The 18,806-nt window shown below is 42.5% G+C and overlaps 1 protein-coding gene across 1 annotated transcript in view; it reads left to right on the forward strand.

Moving 5' to 3' along the window:
- SLC9A9 (solute carrier family 9 member A9) overlaps nt 1-11,405 on the forward strand; it is a 538,561-nt gene extending 527,156 nt beyond the window's left edge. Inside the window, exons 15-16 of the mRNA XM_019934313.3 lie at nt 8,112-8,217; nt 9,487-11,405. Of these exons, the coding sequence (XP_019789872.2) occupies nt 8,112-8,217; nt 9,487-9,714 (334 nt within the window). The 3' untranslated portion in view covers nt 9,715-11,405. The remainder of the gene's footprint in view (nt 1-8,111; nt 8,218-9,486) is intronic.
- The last annotated feature ends 7,401 nt before the right edge of the window (nt 11,406-18,806 follow it).

The following is an 18,806-nucleotide window of genomic DNA, read 5'->3' on the forward strand; positions in this document are numbered from 1 at the left end:
TACAAGAGCTGGTAAGAACAGATTGTACACATTTGTCCCAACTCCACATTTAATGACTCCATGTTGGTATATTGGAATCAGCCATAATGGGAGTATTTACACCATGAAAATCAGGAAATGCTACAAATCTGCCCTTTTTTTACGAGAGTCAGTTGTTATACATTTGCCAGCACCCCATTTTATATTGCAACCTTTGGTGCCCAGGTTGTGCTGTTAAAGTACCCTTTCCCACTGGAAAATAAAACTCAGAGAAGTTTGGAGAAATAGCTTCTTTGAGGTCTGAAACAGAAATGTATAAGATGAACCTACAACTTGCCATGCAGATGACAAGGAAGCTATCAAAGATACTGGCATCATGTCAATAGGACTCAGAAGCTGATCTGAAGATTCCCATCGACCAAAGAGATTCAGTTTGAGCTTCAACAGTGATAAAAATTGCAATCAAATTCATTTAAATTCACCATTACTTTATGGTGATATTTAAACAAAGAATCAGTCATTTTCAGAGGGTCATAACCAATCATTATCTGGAAAACTAGTAAATAGAGGGAATAAATCAAACATTTATCTTGCCTTTCCTGTATTGACTATTCCACTGAATATCCCAATAGGACAAATGAAAAGTGTCTCTTTATAAAAGTATTCTACCTAATAAAATAATAAAAAGATAAAATTAGAATTTCACTGTTTGCACACCCCAGTGAGCAAATAGATATAGCTATTACACATCAGTGGCTGCTAAAATCACACAAAGAGAGACAACCAGATATGATGTGCCTTCTTTAGTCTTGCAGAAGGGGTAGAATAAAGCCTGAATCTGATCCAGTTTCTGGATCCAAATGGCCATTTGCAGGAGATATGAAGGGCAGAGGAACATGCTGGGCTGCACATGAGTTTGCAATCAGCAATTCAGACCATGGGAAACTCCACAGGTCCAATGGCCCAGGTTCTTCAGCAAATAAATTATAAAGAAAAGGGTGGAAGAGGAATCTATAGATTAAAAGACATAACACGTTTTTAAAAATAGGCAAGACCAAACTGTAGTGTGCCAGAATGTACATTTAAGTGACAAAACTGTAATTAAAAACTCAAGGAAGTGACTTGTATAAAAATCAGGATAGTAGTTCCTTTTGGAGAGAGGAAGAAGTTTTGATTAGGATGAGACACCTGAAAAGGGCTTCAAGGGTAGGTGACATAGTTCCATTTCCTGGAATCTGGAAGGTTTCCATGCCTTATAATGATCCATTAAGATACACATTAGATTTATGACGTTTGATGTATCACTTTTTCATTTTACAATAAAAAGATTTTATTTTATAAGCTCCCTCAAGGAGCTTAGAGTCTAAAGAGGAAGATGGAGATGTAAACAATCAGCTTTAAGACAATGTGATAAATGCTGTCAGGCAGATATGTATTATACATGTTGCTCTGGATCTGCCATGGAGCTGAAGCAGTTCAGCGTGGCAGATCTAAGATGGCTATTGGGAGGAAGGGACAAACCAGCCTGGCCTTGAAGGGAGAGCCATTCTCCAAACAGACATGTGAGTAGCAGAGCTCAGAGACCAGGCTGAAGGGGCTTGCAGTCACTCCTTGCTATCTTATTCCAGACAGTTCTGCTTACCCCTCAGGGTGTTTATTCGGGCTTCCTTTCTGCCCTAGCACTTGTCCAGGGCAATTTCCTTTAAAATGGTAAAGGTTAGGATAGTCAACCAAAAAGGAACACATGTTCACCCTTGTATGTGAATAGCGGGTTTCTGCCTTTTCCTTGTTTTTCTTTTTTTTTCTTTTTTTTTCTAAATTGAAGTATAATTGCTTTACCATGTTGTATTAGTTTCTGCTGTAGAACGAAGTGAATGAGCTATGTGTATATATATATATCCCCTCCCTCTTGAGCCTCCCTGCCACCCCCCCGTCCCACCCCTCTAGGTCATCACAAAGCACCAAGCTGAGCTCCCTGTGCTATACAACAGCTTCCCACTAGCTATCTATTTTACAAATGGTAGTGTATATATGTCAGTGCTACTCTCTCACTTTGTCCCACCCTCCCCTTTCCCCCTGTGTCCACAAGTCCGTTCTCTACACCTGTGTCTCTTTTCTGGCCTGCAAATATGTTCATCAGTACCATTTTTCTAGATTCCATATGTATGCGTTAATATACGATATTTGTTTTTCTCTTTCTGACTTACTTCACTCTGTATAACAGACTCTAGATTCTTCCACATCACTACAAATGATGCAATTTCGTACTTTTTTATGGCTGAGTAATATTCCATTGTATATTCTTGATAGCTTGTTCTTGAAATAGAGTGGCTGCTGCAAAGACAGGACCACACCTCTACGTTCTCTGTGTGTGCCAGTGCAGAATGGGAAGTCCTCCCTCAAGGTAGAGAGAACAGAGTGATAAAACAGCTTAAAGAAGAGGGCTTTTGGTTGGACTCTTAAAGTCTTCCTCCAACCTGAACCCCAAATACACTTCAGCAAAATTTTTCATCACATACTTAAACAAGATGGCAAGACAGTGTGTCAAATTACAGAATCCAACATATCCTAAGGAAGAAGGAGAACACACTCAATTCAATTTATTAGCCCACATTTCCTGTGAAATAAAGCATAAAGGGTGTGATTTGTATATTGGAATCAAAGAATGATGGGGTGTGTACAATTTGGGGCTATCCTCTACTTGTTCTGTTCATGGATGCTGAGTAAATACCAGTGTGGGGACTCAGCAAGTCCATAGCAAATGGGACCTGGTTTCCTGCAGTAACATATGGGCTTGGAGGGCAAGGTCAGCTCCCACTCTGGGATGCACTTACCCTTCCCTACTCACCTGCCATTGATCCCTGACCATCTCTGGTAGCAAGTCAGCCCTGGAAGTTAAATGCGCTCTGGAAAGGGAGCTAAAGATAGTTTAGAAGAGAATCGAAAAGCCATCTGATTACACATTTCTTGATCTTTAAAATGGGACTATAATACCCACCTACAGTTGTAAAGAGAAAATAAGGTATAGAGAAATGTCTTATAAATAAAAAGATGCAGGGTGTATTCCTAAAAAGATAAATGTGCTTTCCTTCTCTACACACCTCTGAATTAACAAGAATTTTTTCCTGATAACAAGACCATTTATCAAGCTTATACATACAAACACATGCAAATGCTCCCAATAGGCACAAAGTCTTCCTACTCAAGCCAAGATGCAATGCTTCATTATTCCACTCTCAGGTGTAACATCATCAAGACTGTATCTTGTTGAGCCAAGTTGCTGACCCATTCCCCAGGGACAAGTTGAAACAATTGGCTTTAGTCAGGTCTGGGTTCTGGGCAAAATGGGCTTATCTTATACCTATGCTCACCCTAAAAATGATGGCTTTATGGACATAAGAGGCCATGTTCTTTTTCTTCCTATTTAAGATCTAAATCTCATATGGAGGGCAATACTCTGGAGAGAGACCACTGTGTTCCATACTTGCCTGATCATCAGTTGCCTGGGCCATTGAAAATTCAGAGTCCCGGGCAACTTCCCAGACCTGCCAAATCAAAATCTCCAGGGCAAGACTTGGACATCTGAATTTTTAACAAATGCCAAGATGGTCTTCACGATGAGGCATGTTTAGAGAAAGCCAAGATAGAACATAGCTCTTCAGGGTTCTGAAATCAAAGACTTTTCAAGAAGTCCAGAAACAGGGGCATGTTAGTCTTCTCAGGCTGCCATAACAAAATACCATAAAATGCTGGCTTAAACAACAGAAACTTATTTTATCACAGTTCTGGGGACTGGAAGTCTGAGCTTAGGGTGCCAGCACGGTCAGGTTCTAGTGAGAACTCTCTTCCAGGCTTGCAAACAGGCACTACCTCACTGTGTGTTCACATGACCCCTTTGTGGACATGTGGAGAGAGGGAGAGCAAACTCTCTGGATTCTCTTCTTATAAGGACACTAATCCCCTCAGGAAGTCCCCACCCTCATGATCTCATCTAACCCTAATTACCTCCCAAAGGTGCCATCTCCAGATACCATCACAGTGGGGGTCAGGGCTTCAACATGTGAATTTTGGGAGAACACCAACTTTCAGTCCATAGTACAGGGCAATGGGGCTTACTCCCTTCAAAGGGGCAGATTTTTTTGTGGAGCTGGATCTTTGCTTGGGGTTTCTGCATCTGACCAATCTATGTAGGACCGTGTTATGAGAGGCATAGGCAGGAGCAAGCTGTGCACCCATTGGTTTTGGCAACTTACAAGGGACAAAACATGAGGACTTAGAATAATCAAAACAGAAACTAACAAAAGAGAGAAATCAATGTCACCACTATTTTGGATGTTGGTTCAGTTAAGCACTAAATTTAGCTCTGGACCTGCTGATAGCAGATGCATTTTCTCCTTTGGCCTGAGTTAATTGTCTTTCCTATTTCACACATGTTAAATTCCAGGTAGGGTTCCAGCTTTTACTTACATCTCCTGAAACAGACTGCTCTTCCCAAACTTATGCCCTTTAAAGATGAGAAAAGTCATTGTTTTTTTTTCCCCCCCAGAGCTTAACATTTCATCTCAATGCATTTCAAGCTTATTAGAAAAGCAAAACTAGCTGTACCAGAAATACCCAATGGGGAATCTCTCTCTCTCCGAACATATACTAGAACCTGATAAGAAAAATAACACATTTTGCAAAATCGGCAGTTGGGGTTTCCTGTAGATCAAAAGAGTTTTTTTACTTTTTAATAATTCAGGTAATCCTGGAGATCCAGCCACTTTCCAGATACTGCTCAGCAATGAAGAACTCAGAAAGTCACTGAGTCCCCAATTCCAAATAAGTTATCCAATTAGATGAGACTTGTTACTCAGTTTCTCTATACCAGCAGGAAGGTGCCCAATGTGGTGGAAATGTCTGGGGTCTCAGGCCCAGCTCTGCCAATAACTAACTGGCTGTGTTCCACTGAGAAATTCTTTTCCTCTCTTTGAGCCTGTTTTCATCATTAATTCAACAACTATTTCTTGAACATCTAAAATGTGCCGAGCATTGTATCCAGCTGAAGGGGACAGCCCTGCCCTCAAGAAGACCACCGTCTAGAGACAAGGGAGCTTTCCATTCTGTAATGTAATTGTTAATTTCCTTGTGTGGGTACTTCAGTAGTTTAGCGCATAACATAAAAACGTGTGAGTATATGAAGGAACAAATGAATGATTGAATGAGTGAAGCACAAAGTTGTTTTCTAACCACTTTATTTTATGCCGTTACCACATGGTCCCCTTTCTCTAATAACCTAGGCCCAAGAGATCCATCTCTGACTTGACCTTCCTTAGGCTTTTATCCTCAGGAAATCCTCATTTGTTGGCTGTAATCTGCTCCCTTCATTCTTCCCTTGACACAGTTACCCAGAATCCACCTCCATCACTCATAATACCCATGAATATTTTCCTAAACTATAAATTCAACAAACATCCACTGAGCACATTATATATGGCAAGCATTGGGCAAACCAAGACGTTGGAGAACGTAGACTCTGGTCCACATCTTTCGTGTCTGCGGATGGTGCTTACATGTTCCGTTCACTTTTGCCACGCGGTGTATGTGTCCTTCCTTTGACTTGCCGCTACTGAGACTCCAGCACAGCCAGAATGGCATCATGAGTTTCCTAGAAGAGTCTTATGTCAGCAAATTCTCCCACCTCTCACCTACTACCTGACGCCAGCCCCCCCATACAACAATGTTTAACCCAAATAGCTATTTTTGGTGTAGGAGCAGCTCAAATCTTCCAACCACTAACTAGCCTGCGACTCCCAATGCCGCAGCAAATGCCAGGAGTGCCGCTCTCTCACCTCTACCCTCATATCATTTCCTCTCTGTTATTTGCACAATAATTGACACACCACTGTCTCCAGAAAGTATTGCTTAGAAAATAATGTTTTTAAATAAAATAGCATTTGAATGGCATGTGAAAGTGTAACACCTCTTTTCCATGTTATTTCAGTTAATATCCATGGCAACGCTTGAGGCTCACAGGGGTCAATCACTAGACCACAGGTCATAGAGTCGGTGAAGGGTCAGAGCTGGCAGCTGTGCCCAAGTCTTCTGAGTCGAAAATCCCAGAGCTTGTCCAGAGGGGCCAGATGGTAGCCCATTTGGTCCAGGCCTCACAGTCACAGAAAGCTACAAAGGAAGTCATTAAGTGTTAGCTCCAATAACAAGACACATAAAGTTGAAGAGATACCTCATCAGGATGAAAAGAAGAAAATGTGCCTTGTGCAAGTTTAAATTTGTGTTTTCCTTTTGTAGCATGATTTTGGCATTGTGATTTTTCATGATATTGAGAACCTCAAACAATGGAAGTTGCCCAGGCCTCTCTTAAACAACAGACCTCATTTTTATTTACACAACATTGCTAAAAATGTTGCTTACTTGCTGTCACTTTTCCATCTGGAAATAAAATTGGCTGGATTTTCTTTGATTTATACTTCAGTTGTATAATATATATATATATATATATATATATATATATATATATATATATATATATATATATATATATATATATATATATATATATATATATATCGTCACCTCACCTCCCTAAAAAAAAAAAAAAAAAAAAAAAAATTTCCCTGACCTATGCACACCATAAAACCTAGTAAGACCACATGCCCCCTGCCTGAGAGGGTCTGCAGCTCACCAGCAGGGGTGCTGTCTGCAAGCTTTTCTCTCTAGAGAACCAGCTGGTCACATGCACGATTGTGCTCTGATAAATTACCTTTCACTAGGGGATGACAGTGGTGGATTCAAATAGCAAAGGGAGCCTCCAGATTATTTAAAATCATCATATCTCTAGGCTTCAATTCTTTCATCCATAAAATGAAGGTAATAACACTCTGTAATAAAAATTAATGGCAAATCATCAAGGACTTTCCAGAGTTGTAGATAGACTTACACGATGTTGCAGAGAATGCCAGGCTCTGAGCTTTAATATCTTCCCGGTCCTTAACTGAGCACAACAGCTGCTCATCTGAAAAGAGTCGTCAAGTTTTCTATTCGCAGTTGCAATTACAGACCCTCTTAAGCATCTTTTCAGTCGCTCTCCTCACGTCATAACTAGGCTGTGTTCATGAGCCTCACCTGCTTTGTCCCCACTGTGGTGGTGAGTGATTTGAAGCCAGAGGCAACCAGATTCCCGGCCCATGTGGGCTGCATCCTCCCTCTGTCCCACACTCTCAGAGCATCCCAGGCATGACAGAAGGTTGTCACCGTCCAGCGGTGGGTGGGCTGCAGTAGAGCCATCGCCTAGATTCCCTCTTGTCTTCAGTGCCTGGGGGTGACTGTACATCCTCACAAGCCAATGGTAACTGCCTTCCATTTTGTTTTCCCTTTCCCTATTTATTAGAGCATTTCAGAAAGTTGATGAGGTGACCTATTCTCCAGAAGAGGAAATAATACAAAGCTTAAAAGCTGTTTCTGATAGAATGGTGAAATAATTTCACTCCTTTTCTTGGAGGAAAATAAATAAATAAATAAGGCGACCTGAGGCAGCCTCTAGGGATTTCGTTATTGCTAGATTGGAGGGAAGCATAACGGCTTTAGATGAACAGGTTTTACTTTTAACTTGTTAGAGCACTTTGGGATGAAGGGGGGGAAAGACAGGTGCTAGACAGTAAAATAAGCCCAGCTTATTTACATTATTTCGTATGGAGATGCATTGATGTATGAAGTATAAAGTGACTGTGTTGAATAGTGAAAATAAAGTATTTTGGTAAACAATCTCTGTTCACCACCCAGTCCTAGAATGAGTGAACGTTTTATGAAATACCTCTTGCTCCTTTGTGACAATTACCTCTGGTTTAAGATGTGTGTGCGGTTTTAGGAAAACACAGTCTCGTATGCTGCTATTCAAGTCATTCAGGTCGAGGCGCCATTTCTCCATCATTAAAGACCACGAGGAGGGCTGGGAACGGGTGTGGAGCAAAGAATATAACCAGCCATTTCTGCGGGCCAAATTACCTCCTAAATGAGGGAGTAGGCGATTTAAATGTAAAAATAACTGTCTCTTTCGCGGCATGCAAATGTTTGTGCTGTGTAAGAAACTAAATCCTGGCTTCCTCTTGGCAAGTATTCCCTAACAGGCCTCGCAGATATCTGAAACCAATTTTAACCCACTCTGGTCCTCCGCTGACCACAACATTACCTGAATGGTGCGGCCCAATTTCCAGACTGCTCACCAGTCCTCAGGCCTATGGGGTGAGTAAATATCCCGAGAGGGACAGGCATGGTGAATACTGATGAGCCCGGGAACCTCAGAGCTATTTCTTCCCAGCATGAGGAGGAAGCGTTTTTAAAATTCACGGCACCAAGAATCATCTCTCTTCTCTTTTCAGTTGTTGCTAATGTGGGCTCATTCTTCTTTTTAAAAATGCAAATTTTTTATTGTGACCAATATTTTTAACCATAAGATGAATTTAGAAACTATAAAAGAAGGCATGTGCCCCCACAAAGTGCTGTGTTTCGAGATTTAGAATATCAGGCCTGTGCTTTATAGCTCAAGGGGGTGGAATCAAAAATGCTGAGAAGCAATTAGAATCCTTATCAGTAAATCAGAGTGTCAGGGATTGGCGAGGAGTAGAATCTTGGAGTTTGTGGCACCCTTGGAGGTTGTCCAGCTGGCTGACCCCTTGTCTAAACAGAGAAAAAGGCGTCTCAGATCTCAGACGTGCTCAGGACGCCACAGCCTGAGCCAGCGGTTCTCAAAGTGTGTCCTCAGACCGGCAGCCTCAGCATCGCTTGGAAACTTGTTAGAACTGCAAGTTCTCAGGCCCTACATCAGAACTCTGGTCTCAGGGGCCCAGCATCTGTGCTTCACCAAGTGATTCCAAGACAGGCCAAAGTTGGAAACCACCGAGCTGAGGTCACCTAGCCAGGGTTCATTCTACAGGTAATTTTGTGTGGTCTTCCAAAAACCAATGGAAGAAGAGTTGAGATTTTAATTCCTTTCCTTAAGGGAAGTTCTGTCTGAGGAAAACTTTAGTGGCCGGATCTAGTTCATTTCCACTATTATCTGCTATGGTAACTTCCAACCCTTTTTAGCCCTGTGACACTCATCCCAAGAAACATGCTGTGAGGATATACTTTTTAGAGAAAATATAACAGACATTGAGTTTTAAGAATTCTGTGATAGGCAGGAGTGTTACAAAACCTACATTGAGAATCATTCCGTGCTCTGAGGTCACAGGATTCTGCAAACTCCTAACTCCTCTCACCCAGATTAGGTATTCATTCAAAAAAATCCACTGCATTTTATTTTAACTTCCTTATCCACAGAGGTGCTCAATTAGCACATGTTCTCTTACCCACAGGGAGGGAAAACGTGACATCTGCCATACCAGCAACGTCAGCTGAGACAAGACAGGGCAGTTAAAAAAGGAAAACAAACATCCTAGTTTCTAACACTGTAGGACTGCTATTGTTTTCTGCTTTTATCAGGAAGTGACCTCTCTTTCTTTCCAAAACCAGGAACAGCTCAAAGAGGATGATGTAGAATGTATTGTAAACCAGGATGAACTGGCCATGAATTACCAGGAGCAAGCGACCTCACCCTGCAGCCCTCCTGCAAGGCCGGGTCTGGACCAGAAAGCTTCACCCCAGACTCCAAGCAAGGAAAACATTTATGAGGGGGACCTTGGCCTAGGAGGCTATGGACTCAAGCTTGAGCAAACTCCGGGTCAGTCCCAGCTGAATTAATGGGCGTGAACAGCACCGAGGTAATCACAGGTAATGGAGGGATCACTGAGGATCAAGCCAAGCCGATGAGGCTGCGTGGAGGAGAGGCTGGAAAATGTATGAAGAGCATCAATTGGAGAGATTCAAAACCTTATCACGTGTATCCTCTGGTGCCTGCAGAAATGAGAATTTATTATCATCCCTCTATATTACGCAACTGCATTTAAGTTTTTGACAGCGCCATTTTTATTAATGAATTGGGTGGGGTGGGAAGGATGCAGAGGGGAGGGAGGGAGGAGTCTAGCTGCTGGGAGGATGAAACAGATGCGCTGTGTCTGCAGGGTGTTTCTTTTCTGTGTGCAGCTCTCTGGGCCCTTCACTCAGATTTGGGATTCTATTCCCTTCATTAAGGAGAGTTTAAAAATTAGAAAAAGAGGGCTTCCCTGGTGGCGCAGTGGTTGAGAGTTCGCCTGCCGATGCAGGGGACACGGGTTCGTGCCCCGGTCCGGGAAGATCCCACATGCCGCGGAGCGACTGGGCCCGTGAGCCATGGCCGCTGAGCCTGCGCGTCCGGAGCCTGTGCTCCGCAACGGGAGAGGCCACGGCAGTGAGAGGCCCGCGTACTGCAAAAAAAAAAAAAAAAAAAAAAAAAAAAAATCAGAAAAAGAGTTTCTGAGCTTAAATGTGTGTCTCCTAAGCTGGAGGGAATGCCCGGTTCTTCAGGAAGTGAGACGTTTTATATGTTTAGAACCTAGGCTCCCACTCGCTCCAAATGACCCACGGATATTTGCCCACATAAGTGCTTGCTTGATACCGCTGTTGACGGCCTCACAGAGCCCACGCCGCCTGGGGACCCGCGGTTCTCCGCATTCACTTCAAGTTGCTCCTCCCGTTGCTTGAAGCTGTGGGTGACAGCTTTGTTGTACTCCGCACTAAATGCAGTGCCACTCTTCACCTTGGTAGGACCCCTTCCAGGGACAGCGGGGTCCTCTTCTCCATACCATGTTTCAGCCTTCCTGTCCTCGCTTGCATCTGAGTCACTTCCTGGCTCCACGGCAGGTCCCTCTGTCTGCTGAGTGATGAGATTCCTTAGCACAGGTTCCTCTGCACGCAGCAGGATTCGGGACAGGAACCCTGACCTGTCCTCCAATTCCAACTCTCACAGCTCGACAGAAGTGCAGGGGCAGGAGCGAGAGCATCGGGGCTGAGGATGCGCAGAGACCACACGGAGGAGACAAGGACGCAGCATCAGGAGCATTTTTACAAGGCACGGCTCATGGCCCATGGCGGGGAGACCAACGCAATAGCTTTTAATTTAGCTGCGCAACTTTTAAGCCATTAAGATACCTCAAACACAGCTTCTCTTGAAATGCAAATGTTAATATCAGACTCCTAAAAAAGCAGACCCCAGTCACAGGTGCCCAGGCTCTGATGAGTCTGTGCCTGGAGGTAGGTAGGAATGACACCTTCCTGGGGCCCAAAGCTTGGAAGTAACATAGGCTTTGCTGACCAGTTATTTGGCTTTAGACATGAACCATGGTGGTGCCGGGCACGCTACTATGCAGATTCTCTTGCTTTCCAAACAGTAGAATCCAGGGACATAAATTGTTTTCTACTCAGCTAAATATAACATGGTCATTCCGGGTAAATATGGCAAATGGCAAAGCAGGAAGTTTTCTAATTTGACTTAATCCTAATAAAATTTTGTTAAAAAGCACCATTGTTTTATTTATGTATTTAAAGCCATCTTCTACTGTCTACGCAATTGGCAGTGCTAAGCCCTTGCTCTCGAAGTGCCAGGTGAAGGCGGACTGAAAAGTGATGTAAGGGCGATGCTGGGGTCCCCTGGGCCAGGAAGAGCCATGGGGGCTACTGGCCTAGTCAGTGACACGTGGAGAGAGCACAGCGGGCTGGGAGGATGTGAGAAGGGAAGGCGGAGTCAGGCAGAGGGAGCACCTCCTCCTTTCACACTGCAGGGGACCAGAAAATTCCAAAACAGGGGAGGAGGTGCTAGAGGAGAAAGGACGGAAGGAAAGGCGGGAGACAGGATTCATCTTATTTCTGCCTTTATCATGTGAAAGGGAGGGATGAGAACTCAGTGTTTTGTTTCTTTTCCTCTGCATGGAGAAAGACACATCAGGGAAGGAGAAGATCCCCCCAAAACAGACAAACATTAGTGAGGGAAGGAGTGGAGAGAAGGTAGAGAAATATGACACACTGGATGGAAATGAGGCGGGGGGCGGGGCGGGGGTAGGGGAAGGTACACCGTCTACACCCAGTACCAACTAGCTAAGAGGGCAGACCAAAAATAGCCTCCTGGCCCACAGGCAAAGCCCTCTTCCTGCTTGGAAAAAAATCTCTTTGCATCTGAACATCATGAACCATTACCCACAAGGAGAATGAGGGCTGTTTAATCTGGACTGGACCACTTATCCCAGCTGACTCCAGGTAGGTATGATATTGTGAGTTTGAGGAAATGTGTGTCCCGCCCAATTGGACAGGGTTCCAGCTTCAAGATGTGATAACCAGCCTCTTTCCCTCTGGATCAGACCAAGACGAGAATAGAGGCTAGCTAGTGTCCCAGTTACCAATTCATAAAACCAAATTCCCTTTCTGCTCCTGTTGTGAAGAATAATAATTTATGATCTTAAGAAATGCTCTGTGCTTTGATTAGCAGCATCAGGATGGTGGAATTCAAACCTATTATTTACTGCCAGTTTCTAATGAATAATGAAGGCAAAGGAGCTTTATTCAAACCATTAATGCTTGCATTCATTATTAGAGCTTTAAACAGGACCCTAATTAATTCACCTAAGGTTCTTCCTTGAACTTCTTACCGTGTATACATCACACTCACACACACACACACACACACACACACACACACACACACACACAGAGTTCCTTTCACTGTCAGGGTCCCAGCTAACGTCTCTGTAGTGTTCTCCCTGGTACTCGGCACACGTCTGAGCAAGTCTGAAGCCTGGTGGCAAATGCCATCACGGTCTTCATTCATGAAGTTTCTGGAAATGTCTTGGAGGACAACTTAATGATATAAATGGAAGCTGAAAATTCAAATACGCTTTGACTCACCAATTTCATAAGCAAAATTTTTATTCCAGTTATTTGAGAATTGTATACATATAAAGAATATTTATTAAAACAACTGAATTGCCATCCTGGTTAAATAAAACATGGCACAGCCATCTCATGAAACAGCACCATAAGTACTGATACGGAATGATCTCCAAGATATATTGTTAAACAAAAAGAGCAAGGTGCAGAACAGATGGTGTGCTGTCATTCTGGATGTTGAAGAAGAAATTGGTAGTATGATTGCCTCTTAAGAATTAAAGAGAGATTTCTCACTTTTGCAGCTTTTGGGTTTTGTACACTGTAAAAGCACTATTTATTCAAAATAATAATAAGAAGATTCCTATGAAGCAACACATTAAGGTACTGAGTTGCAATAGGAAGTAAGGACTGGAAAAGCTATTTTACATTGCAATCTTTGAGACCTTGAGAATACAAAGTATAGCAACAATAGCACCAATAGCTTCTGGTTTAATCATTTGCATCATTCAACACACATGGATGCAAACTATGTAAAAGATCTTTAAAATTCAAAGACATGTGACTCAGTCCCATCCAGCCCATATCAAGTAGAGACAGACAGCTAAAAAATAATTTCTCCTTATAAGGTACCAAAGCATACGATAAAGCTATAGTAACCAAAACAGTGTAGTATTGACCCGGAAATAAGCAAAGCGATCAAGAAAATCTACTACAAAGGACAGAAGTTGACTCATGAATATGTTTAGAAACTTAATACATAAAAAATGTCATTTCAACTTGGGGACATGGATGAATAGAATATTATTCATTAAATAGTATGGACCAGTAGACTTTCAATTTGGAAAAAGAAAGAAAATTAGGCAATACCCTCAAACATCATAAAATTAAATTCCAAGTAACTTTAACAGCTAAATGTAAAAAATAAAGCTACAGAATAACACAAAGTATAAAATAGAATATGTAAATAACCTTGGCATATGGATGGTCTTCCTGAGAGAGATACAAACCAAAAGCAAAGAATGATACATTTGACTACATAAGAATACAAAATTTCTTATAATTAAAGACACAATAAGCAAAATTTTTTAAATGAAGTGGAGAAATATATATATATATATATATATATATATATATATATATATACTTTTTGTTTGTGCGACTAAGGATCATTCTTCAAAATATACAAAGAACTTTTACTGATGCATGAGAAAAGAAAGAAAAAACTACCAAATAAAAAAAATATCAAGAAATGTAGAATCAAATATGTATACCTTCTATCCAGACTTCTACTTTTAGGCATCCCTGTAGAAAAGAAATACTTGGCATTTATGCACAAGAAAGTGAACAAAATGATATTCATTGTGACACTGTTATTGCAAAATACTGGGGGGAAAATGTCCATCAATAGCAGAAAAGTTGGACAAAGGATTAATCTCCAAAATATATAAACAGCTCATGCAGGTCAATATTAAAAAAAAACAAACAACCCAATCCAAAAATGGGCAGAAGACCTAAATAGATATTTCTCCAAAGAAGATATACAGATGGCCAAGAAGCACATGAAAAGCTGCTCAACATTACTAATTATTAGAGAAATGCAAATCAAAACTACAATGAGGTATCATCTCACACCAGTTAGAATGGCCATCATCAGAATGTCTACAAACAACAAAGGAGAGGGTGTGGAGAAAAGAGAACCCTCTTGCACTGTTGGTGGAAATGTAAATTGATACAGCCACTATGGAGAACAGTATGGAGGTTCCTTAAAAAACTAAAAATAGAATTACCATATGATCCAGCAATCTCACTACTGGGCATATACCCAGAGAAAAGCATAATTCAAAAAGACACATGCACCCCAATATTCATTGCAGCACTATTTACAATAGCCAGGTCATGGAAGCATCCTAAATGCCCACTGACAGACGAATGGATAAAGAAGACGTGGTACATATATACAATGGAATATTACTCAGCCATAAAAAGGAGTGAAATTTGGTCATTTGTAGAGACGTGGTTGGACCTAGAGACTGTCATACAGTGTGAAGTAAGTCAGAAAGAGAAAAACAAATATCGTATATTAATGCATATATGTGGAACCTAGAAAAATGGTACAGATGAACTGGTTTGCAGGGCAGAAATACAGACACAGATGTAGAGAATAAACATATGGACACCAAGCGGGGAAAGCGGTGATGGTTGGAGGTGGTGGTGTGATGAATTGGGAGATTGGGATTGACATGTATACACTGATGTGTATAAAATTAATGACTAATAAGAACCTGCTGTATACAAAAATAAATAAAATAAAATTCAAAAAAACAAGATAAAGTAGTGGAAAAAAGATTGCTAAGCAAAGCAATTTAATTCTTTCTATTTGAAATTTTTTGAGAAATGTTAATGCCTGCATAGCACACCATCAATAAAACTCCTTTTAAAAGGTTAAAAAAAAATAGCAGAAGAGTTAACTAAACTGTATTATACCCATACTCTGCAGCAATTAGTTATACTCTATGTAGAGATGGACCCATACATATGCATTCACATGGAAATATTTTCAAGATAAATTGTTAGTGAAAAAACAGTCTGGGGTGATCCACAGCAGACTGATAACAAAAAGAGGAGTGGGAATAGGAGGACTGAATCAAGAGAGCCTTTTGGTTTATCTGCATTACTTTTAGTTTTAACAATGATACCATTTTCATTTATGATCTGTTCTTAGAGTGGCTCTGGCTTCAAGATGGGGGTGGGGAGTGAAGGTATGGTCAAGCAAGGCTTCAAGGAGGAACTAACATTTGAGTGAAGTCTTGAAAGATGAGAGGATATGACCAAGCAGACATGATGGGTGCTGGCCCGTGGGGCAAGAGGTGTGGTGGATCATTAGAATATGGAAAAGGCATTCCAATCAAACGGAACAGCCTGGGCAGAGACAAAGGGGTATGAAGCAGCCTGGCACATTAGAGAAACTATAAATTATTCCACGTGGGGCTTGTTTATGTGTTTGAGTGTGAGAAAATGGAAGAATAAGAGATCATTCTGGAGATGTAGATCAAATGAAGTAGTCTGGGTCATGATCCTTTGAGAATGGGGAGCTACTGAAATATTTTAAACAGGGAAGAAAACTACATGTATTGTGAGGAGACAGAGTGCAAGTAAGACTGGGAGTTGGTGCAATAACCCAGTTAGGATGCTATTTTACTAGCCCAGGAGAGAGATGATAAGAGGCCTAACTCAGGTGGAATCAAGGAGGACGGAGAGGGCGCATCTTCCAGATGGATTTCAGAGTGAGAATCTACGAAGCTGGTAACTGATTGGCTATGGAAGGTGAGGAAGCCCAGAACGATCCCAGGTTTAAGGCTTAGGTGACAATAGGTTGATGGCTCCATTCACTGAGGGTATTAGGAGGAGGAACGAGGAAAAGCCAGTGGATTCAGCTCTGGACATGCTGAGCCTGAGGTTCCCATGTAGAGCTTCATGGAGCTCTCCAGAGGTTTACAAGAATCTGAAGTTTAAGGAAAATGTCCAGGCTGGAGGTGTGTGTCTGGAGGGATGAGATGTGCATCACAGCTTCACTGAAGAGTTTCTCAAATGCCACATGACCTTCATCACCTCTCTCTAACTCCTGCAAAGAAATTCTGATATGCCCTCCCCACAAAAGGACCGTGTCAGAATCTCCAAGAGGACAAGCATATTTTTCCTCAAAAGGCGTCACAGATGATCCTCACTCAATCCCTGGGGAGCACCACTGACAATAAGAAGAAAGAGAGAATCGGACAGAGGCTAAGTGCTACATTCAGTGGATAGACAGAGTGTACACCCGTGAAAAGAGCCTGGATGAGCCCTCACGGAGATTCAAGAAGCTCTGGCATTCCAGGGACAGGGAACTAGCTCAGAGAAACATCGATTTCTACCGTTACTGTTCTAGTGGTGGTGTACGACGGCCCTACCTCTCCTCAGCTGTGATAGCTTTGCTTGTCAACTCGGCTATGATATAATCCCCAGTCATTCAAACACTAATCTAGGTGTTACTATGAATGCATATTTTGTAGATATGCTTAACATCCATCATTAGCTGACTTTAAAGGAGACTAGGCTAGCTAACCTGGGCGGGCCTGATTCAATCAGTTAAAGGCCTTCAGAGCAGAACTGAGGTTTCTGAGGAGGAGAAGTTCTGCTTGTGACCGCAGTGTCAGCTCATACCAGAGACTTCCAAACTGCCCACTCTGATGGCCTGCCTGCCAAGATATGCCCTCCCTCACCTGATCTCTCTCCCCTCCCTCTTCCTTACCCCTCTCCTTCCAGATTGGAACAGAAGGACAAAGGCTATAAGAGCAATGCTCACACAAAATAAATGAAACAGGTAGATTATTTGATCAATTCCAGTGTTTTTGAAAGGAGCACTTCAGGGATTTGTTTCTAAATAAACCACCTTCTGTGCTGTATTCTCATTTACTCATAGTGCTGCCCCAATCTCTTATCCCTGTGTGTGGAGATACGTAGCACAGTTCAAGGATAACTGATGTTCAAAGGATGATTCTGAAGCACACTCTTGAAGTACTTGTGAGATTAGCTGAGAAGCCTTGAGGTGTGTTTATCATTGAGCGTGGGCAGCCGTTAGGCTAGGTTTGGGGAGGTTGCAAGGATAAGACACCTGCCTATGGAAGGTTCCATCGTCTTCCCAAATATTGTCCATCAACCTGTCATTCCTTCAGTTTCACAAACATTTATTAGAGGCTTACAATATACTGCTGAAAATCCAAGTTAGGAATTGCCAGTGTCAACATCATTAATGGGTTCAGTCAAGATGGCACAGATGACTAATGATGAGTCCAGACAGCACATGAATTCAAAGACATCTTGGTTCATTGCATCACCTCAACAGGCAGACTGATTCGTTTTAGCAGCGAGTACAGAGGAGAGGGGAGATCCACCAAGCCAGCCTGGAGGTAAAGGAGGGGATTGGGCCATCTGCACCTTGGCATTACAGGAGGCAGCTTCTTTGCAGATCATCATCCTCCTCTGTGCCCCCTCCCCACTGGGAACTGGTCAGTGGGAGGAGAGCAGCTCAGCAAGGACCAAACACAAGAGATCAGATTCAAATGCCCCCTACTTCAGGATGTGGCCTAAGAAATGCAGTCATACTGTGAAACTCACCCATCCTTTTCCTGGTCTACAGGCAGCCTTCAGTTAACCAAAATCACCAGGTCCCCCTCCCTGAAACCCCACTGTCCACTCATTATCTTGCAGATGGCCAGCATTCAGGATATGCTGACTTAACAGAACTGAACTGAATTCAGTCATGGCTTGGTAGAGCTTGGTTGTACCTGGCACCATGCCTAAAGGGAAAAAGGGAAAATGACAAAAGGAAGAAAAGGAAACAAATATTACTTGACCTTTTGATATGGGTCTCGCTTTTCCAGATACAGTATCTTATTTTATCCTCACAACCACCCTGGGAGCATCACATTTCAACTCCCGCTTTACGTGCGTGGACCTGGGAGAAAGTTAAGTCTTGGCCTAAGTCACGCAGTTGATTCATGGCAGAGGGGAGTTTTGAACCCAGAACCGTATAGTTCCAAAGACCATGACTTCTTCCCCAATTATACCAGGCTGCGGGCAGACTTAGCACAAGTCTGTCAAGATGCGCTAAGAACCCTTGATGCCCCAGCACCAGGGGCAGAAAACCAGACAGATGTACCTCAGCTTCATGCGGTTCACAGTGATCAGACGAGTGTTATGGTACTAGTACTGGCTGAACATTGGAGGGACCGGGAGAGCTTTACAAGCTCCTGATGCCTGGGTCCACCCCCTGTGATCCTGACTTAACTGCTCTGGGCTGTGGCCTGAACGTTAGGATTTCTTAAAGCTTCTCAGATGATTCTGTTGTGTAGCCAAGCTTGCAAACCACTAGATGAAAGGGATTTTGGAGGAGGAAGCAATAGCACCCAGTTGCAGAAAATCATCAAAGGGGAAGTGGTGATTGGGATGGGCAGTACAAGCTGGGAATGTGGAGCGGGGGGAACAGTCTAAGGAAGGGG

The sequence above is a fragment of the Tursiops truncatus genome, chromosome 4 (genome assembly GCF_011762595.2).
Source record: "Tursiops truncatus isolate mTurTru1 chromosome 4, mTurTru1.mat.Y, whole genome shotgun sequence".
NCBI lineage: Eukaryota > Metazoa > Chordata > Mammalia > Artiodactyla > Delphinidae > Tursiops > Tursiops truncatus.